General features: G+C 41.3%; 1 protein-coding gene across 4 annotated transcripts in view; it reads right to left on the bottom strand.

Annotated features, from left to right (window-relative positions):
* Positions 1-626: 626 nt before the first annotated feature.
* Positions 627-19,440, bottom strand: part of runx2b (RUNX family transcription factor 2b) — a 47,138-nt gene continuing 28,324 nt past the window's right edge. For 2 of the 4 annotated variants that reach the window (XM_037751443.1, XM_037751444.1), the window contains 3 exons: positions 10,240-10,407; positions 7,089-7,250; positions 627-3,837 (listed from right to left, as the gene is read on the bottom strand). In XM_037751443.1, the coding sequence (XP_037607371.1) occupies positions 3,359-3,837; positions 7,089-7,250; positions 10,240-10,407 (809 nt within the window). In that variant the 3' untranslated portion in view covers positions 627-3,358. The remainder of the gene's footprint in view (positions 3,838-7,088; positions 7,251-10,239; positions 10,408-19,440) is intronic. The other 2 variants (XM_037751445.1, XM_037751446.1) reach the window with 2 other exon arrangements.

Below are 19,440 nucleotides of genomic sequence, written 5' to 3'. Positions count from 1 at the left end.
CAGACAGCAAAATCTCATCCAGAAAATATTGTGGATGAGCTTTAGACACATACCTTTTAAAATTAAAGATCTTCTAAAAAAAAAAAAAAAGGTTTAATTAGCTTGTTACAAATCTTAAAAGCACACTTCTCCTTCATTAAAAAAAATTAAATATATAAATATGTAAATATTGTTAATTTCAGAACCTGGACAAAAGGTGTCTCCTACTTCATTGAAAAGTCGTTTGTCAGTGTTAGTGCACTGGAGGCTTCAAGTTTCAGCATCACACTGGTGTAAGTTACATACTGAACCATGATTGGATAAGTTGTGATGTCACAAAATCCTGCTCTACGGACACGTCTTAAATTGTTTTAAAGTAAGCAAAGTAAGCAAAGAAACAAAGAAACTTTCCCCCTTCAAATAGATGAACGTGAAAACAGCCTTCTAGTGTCAAACTCTGCACATACATCATTCATTAAGTAACAAAATGCAAAACACATTACACTTTAAATGAAAATGTAAATACTATGTGACCTGTTATTTCAGAGGAAAGAAGAGATTAAGAGGGAAAATTAAGTTACAAAATTCCTATTTTATTCTTAAAATAAACAAATGTACAATCACAATGCCAATTTCACTCACTGTTGTCAGGTCTGTTTGTCCCTTAAAAAAAAAAAAAAAAAAAAAAATCACTTGATGATCTTTATGAAACGTACCAGCAAAAATCTAACAGAGTGTCCATTAGTCTCAGTTTCCTGACAAGTGTTCATGAGAGAAGAAGCATAACAATAGACATAACAAGTAAACTTTACATAAGAGCAGGGTACGGTATGGTTCCTGGATATCATACATGTTGATCATTAAATAATACAAGGTTTCTGATGACAGTTTGTACGCAACATTTAACCAAAGGAAAAAAAAAAACCTTGTTTTTTTAAGAAGAGGAAGAAAAAAAAACACAACACAAACAAAAGCAGATGAGGACAAAATGGGATGTCAGTGCTGCGTTGATGTGTAAACAGTTTTCAAAAGACCATTTCCTGTTCAAAGTTTGGAAAGAAAGAAGAAGCAGATTAAATAAATTCCAACAGATGTGCATAGTTACTATGGAGACATTGAATAAATTTGTATTGGGGGGAAAAAAGCTATAAAATCACAACAATCTAAAAGGTTTTTATTTGCTTTCTTATGTTACACTGGAACAGCAAAAAGACTTTTCGTTTGGGCTGAAGCAGTCGGGGAAATGTAGTGTGACATGTTCAATTCCATTAAGTGAGTTCAGAACATCCTCTGCAGAGACTGGAAAAGAGGCACTGCGTGCAAACCTTCAATGAAAGGCTTGAAGTCTGATCCTTGGACAGGGCCATGTTTTTCTCAGCTTTTTCAAATTGAGTTATTATATTACCTACATGCGCTGAATATCATATTGTATGAAAGCAAGAAAAAAATGATTTTTTTTCAAACAAATACCAAATGCCTTGTGAGATCAGATTCAACTCCAATGGCTTGTTTGGCCAAGTGTTATCCATTCGGAGTGTGTATATGTGTGTGTGTGTGTGTGTGTGTGACTCCAGTGGCGTTATATATGCACTGAGGACCAAAACCACGAGCCCTGCTGGCAGCCTGCCGCAAGTGCCGCCAAAAATAAAACAAGAAATAAGTGCTTTATGAAACAAACATACACAAGTCTCCCATATTTTTTGGTTATCAGTTTGCTGCCAGCAGCTGCATCCAATCACCTCGCTTTTTGCACTTTTTTCCTTTAACTCCAACACTTGAAAAAAAAATCAAAAATCTCACATAGTAATTTCAAATTGGAAAATATCAGACCTCCCTTCATACTGGTGCCACTGAATGATTTTAGATTGGGACACTGGTAAGTGAGGAAATCTATTAGGTAAACCGTGTTAACAAAAGCAGAAAAAAAAGGGAAATAAATAAATGAAGGAATGTCACAGCCTCTTTTGTCTTGAACTGTGATATTTCATTTCAGTCTCAGAGACTGAAAGAGAGAAAAAAGCAAACAAAAAAGTACCCGTGTGTGTCACACACTAAGACAAACTTTTTCAAAGCTATCTTTTGCACATGATATTGGCATGTTTTCCCTATAATCTTGACAGAGGATTCAGCCAGACTGGATATGAAAAGAGATGTACCGTATCTGTTGGACTTGCAGGGATTATTCCAGTCCTGAGGAGTTCATACGTATCGTAAAATAACCGAACCTTAAACTCTGACCTGCTGCTTTGGAGAGCGCCACTAGGCGTGGCAACGCCAGAATAATCTTTGGGCTACATGTCAGTTTGTGTGTAAATGTACCATTTTCATATTTGGACAGTAAAATACATATGTATCTGTGTGCATGTCACATGAGACAAACTGAAGAAAATCAAGCAGACTTTTCCCCAATGGATAATTATTTTTCCCCCATTGAAGCTCTCTTTCGTGGTATTTTGCCAAGAGGCACAATACCAGTTCTTGCTCAATAAATACCAAAGGTTTCATTCCGAGCCAAATGTGTGTCAACGCCTAGCGAGGATGTCGGCCTCTTAATGTGTGGAGCAGTTAAACTGAAAGTTACACCAGAAGAAACATGTTGCAATACTCTTTGGAAATTACATTTCATATTCGAAACGATTTAAATCTTTGGGTACTACGAGAAAAAAAAAAAAAAAAAAAAATTAAACCTCTCACTCTTTTAAATTACCTATCCAAAAAAACATTTTAACTTAGTCATATAGATGCATCAAAAATATTCAGATTACACTTCTTTGACTCAAGTTTCAAATACAATACATAATTTATGGCTTTATAAGTTAAAACTAAGAAAAACGCCTCAATCTACATCAACGTTTCACCCACAATATACAAGTTAAATTAATTGGTTTAAAGCAAATTTACTGTCCATACCACTTAAGGTAACATACGCGTTACGCTCATCACTTGCTACTCAGTGCCTAACTTGCATCTTGATATTGTCGTAGTACAAAAACATGCTCTGCAAAAAGCCTTATTGAAATACAAACACTATACAAAAGAGGCAGTCTTTTACAAATATTGAAGCATCCCTTAGCTTGTGGATTATAATAAAACTGAAATAATGTCTCATCCACTTGGGCCGAGTAAACCAAAATTGTCTCTCTCATTATTGCTGTGAGAATGACTCCCTTTGTAGTGCCTTGGTCAAAACACATTCCAGGAAGACAAGTCCATACAAGTCTGGTCTTTTTTTTTTTTTATCTCAACCTTAATTTCCAAGGAAAAGGTAGAGATAGCTGATGAGAGCTCAAAAATCCCCTTTTCAATAAAAAAAAAAGGTTTTGTGCTTTCAAACCATGACATCAGTTGACTTCTAATCTCCGCCCCCCGTTGGTTTTCTTCAATATGGCCTCCAGACTGCTTCATCCATGCGGCCTCCGGGGTTGAGGACAGTCGGGGAGTTACTGTGGCTCCCGTCGCCGTCCACCCCTCCCTCCGTCTGGCTGGGCAGGTTGGGGTTCACCAGGGAGGTGCCCGTGGAGGCGCTAGTGCAAGGCGGGATCATCCGGGAGGGCGAGCGATCCCCGCCGGGGAGCATGGAGAACTGGTACGAGCCAGACGAGGCGCCGTAGTAGAGATAGGGCGTGCTGCTGGTCTGGAAGGGTCCGCTCTGGCTCTGGGTGGAGCCCGGGTACGGAGGGGGAAGGTAGGAGTGGTAGTGGGCGCTGCCCAGCGACATGGCCGAGGTGACGGGCGGGGTGTAGGTGAAGGTGGCCGGGTAGTGCATCCGAGGGCTGGAGAAACGGCTCTCTGTGAGGGAGGAGAGGCCCGGGAACTGGCGCTCGAACTGACCAGGGAATGGGCTCAGGTCAGAGGAACCTATTGACACAGAAAAACAATCATTTCTTTAGGATTCTCAGAGAAGCAGATATCATCATGCAAGCAGAAATAATTACTAGGACTGTCAGAGTTAACAGGATAATAATGCGTTAACGCTAATTCGTTTTAACGCCAATTTCTTTAACACAACTTGCGATCTTTAGATTGTACTGGGCTCAGTTTTAAAGCTAGAGTGAAGATACTGGTATCATATTAAACTAGAAAAAACTAAGGAATCCATTGGTACCCACCATGTCGTGCTAGCTTTTCAAAAAGGAGGTAAAATAATGCTCCAAAACGCAGAATTTTGGCGAGGAAAAATTGGCATACCCACGAGTCTCCCCTTTACAGACAGGCCCACTTTATGATAATCACATGCAGTTTGGGGCAAGTCATAGTCAAGTCAGCACACTGACACACTGACAGCTGTTGTTGCCTGTTGGGCTGCAGTTTGCAATGTTATGATTTGAGCATATTTTTGTTTTATGCTAAATGCAGTACCTGTGAGGGTTTTGTGTTGTTAATTGATTTCAAATAATAAATATAAACATTTGCATAAAGCAAGCATATTTGTCCACTCCCATGTTGATAAGAGTATTAAATACTTGACAAATCTACATTTAAGGTACATTTTGAACAGATAAAAAATGTGTGATTAATTTGTGATTAATTATGATTAACTATGGACAATCATGCGGTATTTTAATTGATTGACAGCCCTAATAAGTACACTTCTTCTTACCAATTTGTCAGTTTGAAATGTGGCTTTGGACTCTTAAACTATTCAGTACTTTGTCTTGTAGAGTAATTGAATTTAACAAATCAGTCCCTTGAGAAATGAGACAGTAGTAAACGGAATTGTATGCGATCAAATATTTCGAGCCAGATATGTGTATTAACTAATTCAGAAAAGACTTTGGCTAATGGATTTTGCGGGTACAGTTCATTCATCTATAAATATTGTTATATTCATCCACTCCGCTGATGTTTTTTCAACTCTTTGAGCGTTGATAAAGTTAACAAACACATCAGAGAAGTCCCACGCATGCATATGCCTTAACATGTTTACGCCTCTGCATATTTATGTTTCTGTGTGTGTGTTGGCGCATTTCTATCTGTAAAACTGTTTATGCATGCAAATGTGTGTGTGCAAACGGTGGGTGGGTGTGTGTGAGAGGGGTGTGTGTGTGTGTGTGTGAATACTGTATGCACATAAAAAAGCAGTTGGGATGAATCAGGAGCTGCACATGTGGAAACACTTTGAGCAGAAACAGTTTCCATGAGATCCATAATGAGGCAGGGCTGAGCTCTGATGTGGCTCCTCTCCTCGCCTCCCATCGGCTCCAGCGTGTGTGTGTACGTGTGTGTCCGTGTGCACGCGCGCACGAGCGGGAGAGAGAGCGAGCCGAGAAGGAGCCGCTCCATCTCACCCTTCGTTCCTCTCTTCGCTTCATCCCTTAAAAAATACCCAAAAACCACTAACTGGCTGCGGCGAGCTTCGCGCTGGGCGCAGAGTTTAAGGAGAATAGGAGGTCCTCCCCCTCTCGCGCTCCCTCCCCGTCTCACTCTCAGTGGTTTAGTCCAGCCATGGCGCTCTTATCATAAATCACCAGGCGTCTTCCGTGTCACCATGTCTGCTGCGAGAGGACAGGGGGGTGGCGGGAAAGAGGAGGGTGGGGGGGAACGCAGTGTTTATGTGCAGGGAGGAATTGCGAAGCCGGGTTTGTCGCTAGCGTCAGATAGCATATGCTGCCAATTAAGGCCTTTAAACTTCCTCTTTCCACAAGATCCGTTTGATTCTAATAGAAAATAGTAGGTGATTGTCTCCGCTGTAGAGGAGCAGTGTGATCTCAGACGTGACCGGCGCTGTTCAATAAACTCCTGACTCCTGCTATTAACATTTGGACCTATTTTAGTTTCTCAAAGGAGCCCTGTGATGAGGAGCCAGATCGAACTTTATTAGTTTAAATGAAACCAGAGTGGAACAATGTCTAAATATTTGGAAGGGTTTTTCGCAAACTATAGAGCATCACTTCCGAATTAGGTGTTTTTACTTGACTGATGAACTTTGCTTCTTAGCAAACCACAACATTTCAACACATGAGCTGGATTGCGTGAAGGTGTGTGTGTGCGCGGAGAGGGGCGGTGCAGAGTTTTTTGCACTGGAGCATCCATATCAGCTTCTGCTCGTACTTGTCGGTATGTTCTGTGGCTGGATACTGTTACGGAGCAGCCTGGCGAGGTGTCAACATGATCTCCAGAGATCTGAGAGGCCTTAGTCACATCACTTAGAAAGCATTAAGTGCTCGAGGTGTGCAAGCAGGCGAAGGCGGGAGGCAAGGCGAGGTGAGTGCCTGTGTTTTTTTGTGCGCGTGCTCGCGCGTGTGCACCGTGTGTGTCACTTTGAGAACAAAGCCTGACCGTCGTTGAGATGAAAGCTGAAAGGAAAGACCGAACTAATCAAAGCTGACAAGGCAGCTGGCTGGATTTTAAACCCTTTCTAATGCAGAGTCACACGGCTGCGTCGCGTAATCACTCACCCTCGCTCGGGGCACACACACACACACGCACACACAGGAGGGTGTAGTACAGGAAAACAGAGAGGGAAAAAAGTAGGGAAAAAAGCTCACATGGCAGTGAGTCAAACAGGTGTACGGGGGAGAAACTTGTCTGGCGGCATGTTGGGAGTTTAAAGGAGCTTTCACAATGGGGGAAAAACAGAGACAAATTGGAACACAGATGCCGCCGTTACAGCAAACAGACTAGCTTAGGCAATTACCCAGAATGCCTTGTGAGAGTAGCGTATTGCTATAAAGACACTTTATTTGTCAGTCACGAGCCTGTTATTATCCCCGGGCCTGTTATTACCCATACTCCTCTGGGATCAAAGGCTTGGAGCGAGGAGGAAAAACGGAAACAATCGTTTTTTTCCCTCCACTGTCATCCACGCCATCCAAACCGCTCTCTGGAGAGACAGTCGGACTCTGACTACATGCCTCGTTCCTCTCATTCGAGAACGAGCCAATAGCAGCTCGCTGCGCTGTATAAGTCTCTGGTAAATAGTGGCACATAAATGTTTTTTGTCGTCTCTTGTTTATGTTTCTGCTTTTGAGCGTGAGCTTGTGTGTATGCGCGTCTCGTCTTTTTTCTCTCCCCTTTCCCTTCCGTCTATCGCATAAGAAAATCTATTATCTGGATTATTTGTGGCAGTTTAGGCCATCCTGACGGGACAAGGAGAGTAGTGGTTCTACCTGGCAATCGTCTAGGCACGTCACTGATGGCAGGCAGGCCCGTGCCTCGGCTGGAGGAGAGGGGGGTGGTGGAGTGGACTGAGGGGGACGCCATGGGACTCAGGTAGGACGGGTACGTCTGTTCATACGACCAGGGAGGAGAGGACTGGGACTGACGAGGGTCTGATGGGGAGAAGGAAAGCGAGGGAAGGAGAGGAGGACGGAGAAAAACAGCCCAGAAAGACATACAAAGAGCAAAAACAGACAGAAAAGAAAGAAAGGATAATTAGCAGTGGCCCATCGGCTGGTTTCAAATGTTCTATTTTTTTGTTTGGGTACCAAATTGACAATAACATTCACAACAACTGCAGACATTATTAGCGTCTCTGTTTCTCTGTGCTTAGGCTTAGAGGTAAGTATCAGTTGGACGCGTTATATAACATCCTCCATAATGACACATCTAATGTTTACCTTCGAAGAGAAGATCTTCCTGTTTGCCTTATAAAACATTGTGCTTGCAGCTGAGGCACAGAAAGAGCCTTGCTGGCACACAACCAGGGTGTAAACACACCAGCAGACAACCAAGAAAATAACCGCCACACACACTCCATTGTGTGCGTCTGTGTTGCAACACGATTGTAGAGCCTGAAAGTTGGTTGATACTGCATTGCAAGCGAACTATTGTTATGTGTTTTGGTGATATTTGTCAACAAATGTGTGGTGATTTACAATCTCTAATCAGCGATTCCCAACCAGGGACATTGTAGAGATTGTGAGATTGTAGATTTGCTGAACTGAAAAAATGTAAACGTATTGAATTAGTTTATAATTCCTGAACGCTATCTGTTGCGATCGAGGGTGCATGAAAAGTAGTGAGCAAGCAAGCAGAGAGATCAAAACAGGATAAAAGGTTGAAATAGATTGCTAAAAATAATAAAATAAACAGTTGAAAAAGTCAGCTAAAGGTAATGGAGAAATGGTTGAACTAGATAAATAAATTAATGGAGAAACATTTGAATTATTTAGCTAAAAGTGCTAATGGATAAACAGCTGAAATTGTTAGTTAAAAGTAATGGAGAAATTTTTAAAAAGTTAGATAAAAGTAACGGAGAAATGGTTTAAAAAGTTAGATAAAAGTAATGTATAATGGTTGAACGTCCAGCAGCCACTCCAAGTGATACGTATTAATGCAAACGTGACCAAACCGACCTCATTAATGGTTGTACGAAAACATTAATATCTACTTTAATATAATGAATACTGTTAAATAACATCCAGTTTAAAATCGATAGAAGGGGTATTTGGGTTCATGCGACAGGGCCGGAGGAGTACGTCAGACAGCAAAGGTTGGGATCCACTGCTAATCAAAGCTGTACTCGGATATCAAATTCAAGCTTCACCTCAGAATATTTACACTTGAGAAGCAGTTTGCTCACATCAATTAATGTCCAATCCAGTGTATAATACCCTCCACTCACCGCCACACTGCTACGCTGTTTAACCATCCCTAAAAATGATCCACTAAGTAACACTACAAAGCCTTGCCAGACAGTAACTAAGAGCTAAATGACGACCTGTGACGAGCCTCGAGAGGTGTGGGCGATCAGGTAGCAGCCATCCCCCAACCGTGAGAGATGGTGTTACCTTCTAGGAAGTAGATTGATAAGAGTGACGGAGAAGAGAAAGACAGACGATCTCGGAGGCAATAGAACATACTGCACTGGGCGTTCTGTGGTCCAATCAGGAATTGACCATGGCTCCAGTTGGGGTTTGATATTTCACCTTACATACAGTAAATGCTGCTTAGTTTGGGACTCTGCTTATTTAGTGACATTGTTCAGAAAATGTGTGGTGCATATTGTTAATATTCCTACTTCTTCAATGAATGCTATATTTGGATTTTCTTGGGTGTAAAATACTATGTATAAAACACATAAATCCACACATCATATCCTTGAATACAAACATATAAGGCTGGACAATCTGACTGAAATCAATATTATTAAGAAAACTTTCTGATATTAATAAAAAACTCAATATGGCAAATGCATAATTACATATTAAATAATTAGGGCTGTCAAAGTTAATGCGATAATAACGCAAATTTGTTTTAATGCCACTAGTCTCTTTGACGCATTAATGCAACTTGCTTACGCTAAATTTGGGCGAGGAAAAACTGCCATGGCCATTTTCAAAGGGGTCCCTTGACCTCTGACCTCAAGATATGTGAATGGAAATGTGAATGAGTTTGCCATGTTATGATTCAAGCATATTTTTTATGCTAAATGCAGAACCTGTGAGGGTTTCTGGACAATATTTGTCATTGTTTTGTGTTGTTAATTGATTTCCAATAATAAATATATACACACATTTGCATAAAATAAGTATATTTGCACACTCCCATGTTGATAAGAGTATTAAATACTTGACAAATCTCCCTTTAAGGTATATTTTGAACAGATAAAAAATATGCGATTAATCGCGATTAAAAAAAACAAATCAAATTGTTCTTCAAAGCAATAAAGTGTGTTCCACAGTTGTGTATTACATCAGATAAAACTCTTAACATATGTAAAACTAAAATTGTAATGACTCATGTTGTTGCTTTTGAATTATAATTTTCTTGTTTTTTTTTCGCCAACTGATTTTTGATCGTATCATAACACAAAAATGCCGAAAGTGGATATGTTGAATCATCGCCCAGCCTTAATTAAATGTCTTGTTTCATTGGAACCAGGCCATTAAAACATAATTTCATACATCAAAAGAAACATGATAACCCAACAGGTAAAGCCTAAAATTATTCTCATTCTCGTTAAAACAGGTTTCATTGTTCCCAGTACAGGGAAATAAGGTGTTGGTATCATTTTATGGTATGACACCTTTGATAGATGACACACGCTTTGAAATAAACTCCTGATGCTAAAACGGCAAAGACTGGGCAGTAAAAAACATTTTGTATTTTAATCTTATTTTAACAATACAAGACTTGTCGACCCCTGAGAATCCCAGAGGATCTTTTCACAGGGGGGGGTCAGAGGTCGAGATCATCTACAGCACAGTAAAATCCTGCTCTACGACACTTCAAGAGGGCGGACGCTTACTGTAATGGTGCTTAATTAAACCTGATATTTTCTGGCACGGAGATAAAAGTTGAGAATCAGGCGCTCACCAGCTATTTGCGTCTGTCCCTGCGGGTTGAAGGAGTTGGGCCCTGCGTTGAGAGGTGGCCGGGGGCCTTGAGTAGGAATGGCCACCCTCACCCTCATTCTCTCGAGCTCACTAAGGCGGTCTGAGAAGAGACCGGTCTTGGGAGGGTCCTCAAGTTTCTGGCGATGTCCTGTGGACACACAAAAAACACGCGTTTTAGTGGTAATTTATTTGATAATAGTGTTTATTACTGCTGTAATGTTGCATGTCAGTGTGTTTGTTTGTTCTCCTGGCATGCAGTTTGTCAATTATTCTCCATAATGTACATTTTAATGACTCAGTTCTGCTGTGTGCCATGCCTAACTTAGTAAACACAGTTTGCGCTCCTAAATAAAGAGGTGGTAAAGAGAGGCTCTCGGGAATGGGATGCTACATCCTGCTAATTAACGAAGACTCAGGCAATTATCTCGTATCGCCTTGCATGAGAGAAAAAGAGAGAGTTACGAGCGACGGGGAGAGGGAGAAGTCACATGTATGTTTGGTTTTAACCTGAGGCTTCTTCCTCAGGTAAACACTAGCTCTCACGCCATCGCCCCATTATCCCCACAGGAGTCTCGACTTATGCCAAATATATATCTTTTCCTGCATTCCTCTGCCAATACTTTTACACCCTTTATATCCCTGATTCTATTCTCATCACTCTGGTAACTCTAGACCCCTCCAATATACCAATACAGTACGCGCAGATTGCAAACACATAAATCATGCAACACAAACACAAAACAATGTGTCACTCGCTCCAGCCCATCTCTATCCCAGCAGGCCTTGTAGTGGGAACCACAGCAGAACCTGCCCAGGGGCCCAGGTGCCCAGGTGTACACTTTAGTTTAGTAAAGGTGGGGTAGATAGAGAGTCTTGTGCACACACACAGACCTTTTTTTATCACTGACAGGTCTGTGTCAGTGGGTCTGTCTGGTCTCGCACTAGTTCTCCTGCAAAGGCGGTAAAGTAAATATCAAACAGAGGAGAGTAGAAACTCCTGCTGTGCTTGGCAGAGCTCCAGTTGGCTCAGGCAGAAACAACGAGCTACTTCAGAATCCTGCCCAACCTGCCTGCTGCCTGGGCTGGGAACAAAGGCCTGGCACTACACCTACCTACAGGACTGGGTGGGTGTTGTGGAGGGAGACGAGATCTTCAGAAAAATCTCCATTAAGATCAAAGACCACAGAAAATTAGCCTCACCGGGGGTCCTTGTGGACTAATAATCTAACATGTGTAGTAATGACCCCCGGGCTGAGGAGCTTTGTCGCATGTCAGCCCCACCTTTCTCTCTCTCTGAGGATTGTATGTCACTTTCACCATCAAATAAACTAGGGCTGTCAAATCGATTAAAATATTTAAGCGCGATTAATTGCATGATTGTCCATAGTTAATCGCACATTTTATATCTGTTCAAAATGTACCTTAAAGGGAGATTTGTCAAGTATTTAATGCTCTTATCAACATGGGAGTGGACAAAAATGCTTGCTTTATGCAAATGTATGTATATATTTATTATTGGAAATCGATCAACAACACAAAACAATGACAAATATTGTCCAGAAACCCTCACAGGTACTGCATTTAGCATAAAAATATGACCAAATCATAACATGGCAAACTGCAGCCCAACAGGCAACAACAGCTGTCAGTGTGTCAGTGTGCTGACTTGACTATGACTTGCCCCAAAACTGCATGTGATTATCATAAAGTGGGCACGTCTGTAAAGGGGAGACTTGTGGGAACCCATAGAACCCATTTTCAGGTCAAGGGACGGACCCTTTTGAAAATGGCCATGACAATTTTCCCTCACCAAAATTTTGAAGTGTTATTTGACCTCCTTCGGGACAAGCTAGTATGACATGGTTGGTACCAAATGGATTTAAAACTGAGCTCAATACAACTTAAAAATCGCAAGTTGCATTAATGCGTAAAAGAAATTTGTGGCGTTAAAACAAATTTGCGTTAACGAGTTATCGTGTTAACTTTGACAACTCTAAACTAAACACTAAATGACAAGAAAATAATATAAAAAAAGCCTCATCCTCTCTGTGTATCAGGTTTCTACTACTGCAAGTTCAAAAAAAAAATTTCAACCACAGAAATGCCTTTATAAAGCCTCGTCACAAAAAATTAATTCATTCTGGACTTGAGAATGGCGGGACTGAAAAGGCAGCCAGTGACAGTCAGACCATGATTTTTTATTACAGTGACGTTACCAGACTGGCATCATCCAGTTCAAAATAAACAATCTCATCATCCGCTTCTCTACATAGTTGCTTTGGAACGCGACTAATATCGGCTACTTGAAAAACCTCAGCTTATTGAAGTTTTTTTTTTGCTTCATAACATAATTCATGGCCATATTTCATTAATAATATTCCTCCATCGTTCCCGCGGATAATTTGTGCCTCTCGCTGGCATTCCTCATCTCTCTGTGCAAGCTGTGCCCAGTCAATCATAGCGTTTCCATTTTCAACAGACCGAATTTCTATTCTAAAAAAGCCTCGGGACACAGTGCGGGCTTTGTGCACAGCCCCGTCTCCTAGTGATGGGAATAAATAGCAATGGGAGAGACCGAGGGAGATGAGGGGAGACAGAGAGGGACAGACATGAGGGGGGAGGAGGCACATGGAGAGGAAGAGACCCTGATGACCAGTAAATTAAGAGCACTGGATGGGTCTGAACCAGTCAGGAGACGCGGGCTCTGTGAGGAGTGAGGAGTGCTGAGCACAGAGCTCAGCGAATGGTGAAATAGTTAGAGGGTTTAGGATTTCGACATCTGTGAGGAAGATCCCAAAATACAGATAACAGATATTATTTATAAGTATATTTACGGAGATAAAGATTCTGATCTACGTGACAAGCAAGCTCTCTGTCACTGGTAACTTAAGCTTGTTGTCACAATTTCAGTAGCTCTCAGCTTCCACCCCCATATTGTCAAGATTGCCTATGGATGCAACTCAGTTTAAAGGAAAGCAACGTATTTTTCCTCCTATAGGAATGCAGCATGTCAACCACCACATTAAGGTCCAATTTACACTCCAAACAGCCAGACCTCAAGTCCATTAGTTTAGCCTGCCTTGACAGTAAATACAGTTTTTCATGAGTTAATTACACCTTTTAGACGACAACTGTTGCCAAACACAAGACGTCTCAGCTGTTTTATCGGAACCCTAGCAGGGCGGAGGAATGAGCCGGGGGTATTTAAAGGAGCGGGAAAGGCGGATGATTTCACTGCCGTAGGGAAAGTCCCTGAGATTCCCATCATCCCTGTGAAAACAGCGGAGATTTTCGATAGCGCCTGCCACTTCCCTGCCCAGCCAGCGGCCGGAAACATGGACAGATTCAGACCAGATGTGAGCGACTCGCACACAAAAACACACGTAGAAAACACACACACACATGCAAAGAATGGACGTATGCAAGCACACGTCTGCACATGCACGTACAGTACGGGCTCACACATGCACACGCAAAGAAAGATTAATAATGATGAGATAACACCTCTATAGATAGTATCTCTAATCACACAGTTGCACACTGATCCTAGAATAGTATTATTTCAGCCGTCCCAGAGACATGAGTCTGGATTCAACTCGCCCCTGCTGATCTGATAACAGTTAGTAAGAGCAAGTAGGCAAACAGAATATAAGTCCTCTGTAATTAATGGCAGCATTAGATTGGATCTGAGGCTGAGCACAGAGATCTTTGACGTATAGTTAGCTGTTCCCTCATATGTCCTGGCTGAAAATATTCCTCAAATACCAACGTTTTTTTTAGCTGGCTTACTGGGATTTTTCATGACAAGGCTACCAATGTGCTTTTCAGAACTTAGTTCCAAGGGATAAAAAGTTTAAAGGGGTAGTTTTTGGGAAATATCCACTTTCTCACTGAGAGTTAGATGAAAAGATTGATACTTTCATGTCGTTGCGGTAAGTATGAAGCTACAGCCAGCAGCAGGCTAGCTTAGCTTAGCATAAAGACTGGAAACGGGGAAACAGTTAGCCTGGCTCTGTCTAAAGGTAATACAATTTGTTACAAACAAGATAATAAGTACGACGGCATTTTAGGGCCGTTGTAGGTAAATCTTTTTTTTTTTAATTAAGGAACCGGGGTAGGGGGTAATATTCTGAAAAAAAACTATAAAGTCGTAAATTTACAAGAAAAAACACGGATATTCTCTGAGATTAAAGTGGCAAATTTACGAAGAAAGATTCACAACTTTGCAAGATTATTAAGTCGTACATTCACGGGAAAAAGTTTGTATTTTTGTTTTTTAATTGTGTAGCAAAACCATGTCGATGAAAAATATTGTTTTTTTTTGGGTTATGTAACCACATCACTTCACTTTGCAAAGTTGGATCAACCTCATCACACCACATATGCCACTGTTAAACACTGCGGTAACGTGAGCCGCCGAATGCAAAATATATTATATAGTAGCGGACGCTTCCTCCATTCATCCATTGTCATCCCAACACTGTCTCCCACAAAATGACGTTCCCATACAACTAAACTGTATTACCATACAAATATGCAAATACGTTTTGAGGCAAATTTGGGGATTTGTGATTGGGCTATACAAATAAAATTGACTTGACTTGGCTTAAAATCACAACAACATTGAAACAAAACAAAATGAAAACTTAACAAATGACTATGTTTCACACGGGACACGAACAGCAGTTTCCTGGGGGGAAGTCCATTGTTTGTTGGACCCATCCACCTCTGCTCCCGCCCACCAGTAGTGGACTTTCTCCCTTGTTATACCCGTTATTATACAATAACGTTACTATTCAACGTAACTTTCATACATAGCTGCTTGATATACCACATCACCTGCTCTGCGCGTCGCTCATTGTACTACGTCACTCGCTGCGGTGATCTGCGGACTTACAAATGTATTTGTGATACGTAAAAGACAAACGTAATCCACAACAAAATACGTTTCCTTCCAAACGTAATTGAGAATGCAATTAAGTTGTATGGGAAAGTACCTTTTAGGAGAAAGGGCTGTCTCATCCGCTTATCCGGGGTAGCCGGTTAAGCAGGGAATTCCCGACATCTTTCTCTAGCTCAGAGGCCATCCTTACCATAATAATTTAGAAGCAATGAAATTCAGACAGTGGCTGGCGTTATCACGGTTTTGCACTCCATTATTTTTCCGAGATTTTGTTCTCCTAAATTTATGACTTTATAATCTTGCAAATTTGTGATTTTTTTCTTGCAAATTTACGATTTAAATCTCGGAAATTCTGGGGTTTTCTCAGAATATTACCCCCCTTCCCTTCCCGCTTTAGAAGTGCTGGTAGATAGATTTTGATACATTCATTTGTTACATGATTCTCGGGTCTCGGTGAGAAAATGCTTCCAAAATGTTGATTTATGCCTTTAAAGAACCTCCTCCCCCACATCAAGTTTCAGCTATCACTACAGACACATCATTAGGAAATTCTCCTGCCTGCTGCCTGACTAAGTAACATGTGAGGAAAAAGCAGAGCGCCAGCAAATCCTGAATAAATGGGATAATTTATAAATTTGGTGTCGCGTCATGCCCTGTAAGCCCTTCAGGCTGGTTTATGATCACTGGGTGAGCTCGGATGAATGTATCTTTGGGGCTGATTCAGAAAAACCCCCATGCTCATGGAGCCTGGGTTGAATCAGCCTGTCTGTGTTTGTGTGTGTGTATGTGTGTGTCAGTCATCTCGCAGTGGAACGGCCAGTAAATTCGATGAATGAATACACTGGTTCCATATTTCACTTTTTTATTTGGAGCCCTCACAGTGGCCATGTTGTTTTTGTGAGCGGTCAGAAACAATGAATTATTTCAGGTGGCGATCTGAAACTGGCAGAGCGCTGTGTGGGTGACAGCCAGACGCCCGTCTACCATGGGGGTCTGGTATAAAGGGAGAGGAGGGAGAGAGAGGGAGGAGGGAAAGAGATGAGGGTAGACAATAAAAACAGAATTGGAAAAAAAAGAGAAGAAAAGTGGAAGAAGTGAAAAAGAGAGGAGGTGCGGGAGATGAGGCAGCGAGCGAAGGAGAGAAGGAGACGGAGGGAAAGGGGGAGCCAGGCTGTCGTGGAGCGCTGCCAGCCGTCTGTGTGGTCCATGCGTTCCAGCCTGGAGGAAGCAAGCCAGGCAAGGGAAGGGCACACACACACACTCACACACACTTACGTACACACACAGACATACACAACAATTCCCAAAGGCGAAACATTTATTGAACACAAAAACACATTATATACACACTCGTATGATATTGTACGAAGTTTAAAGACCGCTCGCACACATACAGACACAGTTTGGCTGGCGTGTGCTCCCTCTGCACCTCTCTGCTCACATTAAAGCGATTTGATTCAAATCCCTCCGAGATATTTTTTTTTTTTTACTGCAGCTCGGGGCCAACCAACTCCAGACCCTCTTTCATAGTCTTTATCTATTTTTATGATTCACTTTCTGTCTCCCTTTCTCACTCTTCATTCTTCCTCTCTGTCTGTCCCTCCCACTGAATGATTTTGTGTTTTGCGTTGTAAAGGCCTTGGCACCTCTTCAAGGAACTTCATAAGACATTCAACTGACTGACTGCCTCTGGAAAAGCCTGCAGTCTTTCTTTTTTTTCTCTCTTTTTTCCCCTCCTCCCTCCCTCTTTTCATTCCTTTTTCCTCCTGATGTTTTGGGTGAGTTTTATTTGTCCGGCTCCCATTGTTAAAAGCTGTTTCGAGTAAGGCAGCAGCAGATACTGTGGGTGTGTAACTGTCTGTGAGGGAGAAAAGAGTATTATGTCTTCTAAAATCCTCCTGAAAGTACCTGAACGCAGTAGAAAAGACACGTTGCTTAAGGCAGTCACTGACAAGGCATGATAATCCAAAACTGTTCTGTTCCTGTACATAATGGCTGACATAATCTAAATATTGTGGTACTATGTAATTAGCATCTGTGTGTATCTTAGCATTTAGCACTGAGCGTAAACGGCTGTTGTCGGAAACAAAGCCCAGGCCTTACAGCAGGTAATAGTATCCTACGAGCGCATGTAATGGCATGTGTGAGTGATGACACTGTTCGGAGGCCTTATGGTGTCATCATGACAGACATGTTAATGAAGGCGTCTCACTTACTCATACTGTTTTCCAGCATAGCAGCACTGAAGGTGGCAGTTTTTTTTAAGAGTTTTAACGAGGCATAGCCTAGCAACCACTCCTATAAGTTTTTTTTTTTAGGTGTGTGGGTGTTTGCCTGAGTGCATTTGAGTGAGCATGGGTGTTAGCGTGGCATTTATTACGGTGAACCATTCATCATCCTCTACTGCCCATCTCACTTGTGGTGTGCCACAAAGCTCCGATTTCGGACCACTACTGTTTTCTGTTTTGCATGCGTCCTGTAGGGGACAATGACCCTCTTGTGTTGTCGTAACTTTCTCTTACTTTTTTTCATGCCGTGGGCCTGTACGAGTGTGCCATGTCAGATTCAGCAAACGTTTTTTACTTTAGATAACTGTGTAAAAGACCTGCGTAAACATGATGAATGCCACGTGTGCGTAAATGAGCCTACGTTCATGAGAATTGTAAATAAGCATAATTAACACCCCAATCATGCCATATAAGGCTATGTGTCCTGCCCCATTCATCTGTCTCCGCCAATATATCAACCAGCTGCTTAAAGACACGCTCACTTCCAAGGGCCTGATGCGCTAAGGCATCCAAAAGGAAGTCGGCCATGACGTGCCTGGTTACACCCGTTGACCTTATTATATACAGAGACAAAGTAACCTTTAATTACTGCATAATTTATGTCGTTTTACAGTTGTTGTTTTGTTTTTTGTTTTTATTTATTGCAAGACAAAAGACAATGCAACAGAACAACAAGAGGACGACGCGTGCGTAGGTCGTTTTCCAGTTTGAGATGTTCATATTGATACCGTAGTGTTATACCATAGCATCAATAGCCAATTCAAATTAACGATTATCGTTAGACTATTTGAATACATTTAGAATTATATTAGGCTATAATTCGAATTTGCAGAGTTAAACAGGATAATATCTAATGTGTAATTCATATAGAATTTTCAAACTCAAAATTGCTTCAAGTAATGAAATATACAATCCATTAGTGAAAAACTTAAACTCCTACGACAGGTTTGGACCACAATTGTAAATTGTGATCATACCTAAGAGAAAAGGCAAGTTCTCCTAAAACACTCGTACAAGCCACTTAAGAACAGATCTGTTCGTACGAGTGGTTAAGGTACCTTTTTATGCGGATGACATCCACCCGTATGTATCAATAACACCTGGCCATAATAGCAATCTTGTCACTCATTAACTCCCCTGACAAGCTGGATGTCTCACAATTTCTTGAGATTAAATGGCAATAAATCTAAGTTCAACTTCATTCTGCTCATCCTTAATAACCTTGGCAGTCCGTCTAGAGATTTGGAAGTCAGGAAGGTTGCACAGTCCTGCTTTCTTCAATTAAAAATCATATGCAGAATGAGATCTTTTCTATCTTCTGCTGACCTCGAGAAAGGTATCCATTGTTTTTATTTTATCGTATCTGGACTACTGTAACTCACTTTATTCAATTGTTTGACGAGAGTTGGTCCAAAGTAGTGCAGCAAGGAACGTAAAACCATAGGCAACTGCTCTTTTTCTGTCCTGGCAACCAGACTTTGGAACCAGGGCTCAAGTTTAAGGACGTCCCGTTGTCCTCCTATGGGTAATAGGGCTGCCATGAGATCTCTCCTTCGCATTTTGTCCTTGGCAACATGCTACGCCTCTCACTTTTGATGTTTTGTTTATGTTAAAGGTTACTTTGAATGATTTTAACTAACGATAATGTAAAAAAAACATCGATTTTAAATTTGGGAAGGTCCACATTCGTTAAATTGTATTTCAGAACGGTTCTGGGAGGATGGTGGAAAAAGTTAGTTGAGAGCCCTGTTTGGAACAAAGTTGACTGTTTCTAAAAACCCATTTCTTTAAAATGGCTTTCAATAACGTTTTATAAGTCCAAGGATTGATGTGTGGTAACTGGTTGCTGTATGCTTTCTGTGTGTTTCCGTGAATTGCGTTTTTATGTATTCTTGACTACAAATCTTTTCTTGTATGTGCTCTGCGCTTGGCATTGTGTTTTTTGTACTGGTGTTATTGTAAAATGCTTGCAATCTGTGTTTAAAAGTGC

The sequence above is a fragment of the Sebastes umbrosus genome, chromosome 18 (genome assembly GCF_015220745.1).
Source record: "Sebastes umbrosus isolate fSebUmb1 chromosome 18, fSebUmb1.pri, whole genome shotgun sequence".
Classification (NCBI taxonomy): domain Eukaryota; kingdom Metazoa; phylum Chordata; class Actinopteri; order Perciformes; family Sebastidae; genus Sebastes; species Sebastes umbrosus.
The sequence above is the reverse complement of the archived record's forward strand: the minus strand, read 5'-3'. Positions and strand labels throughout refer to the sequence as shown.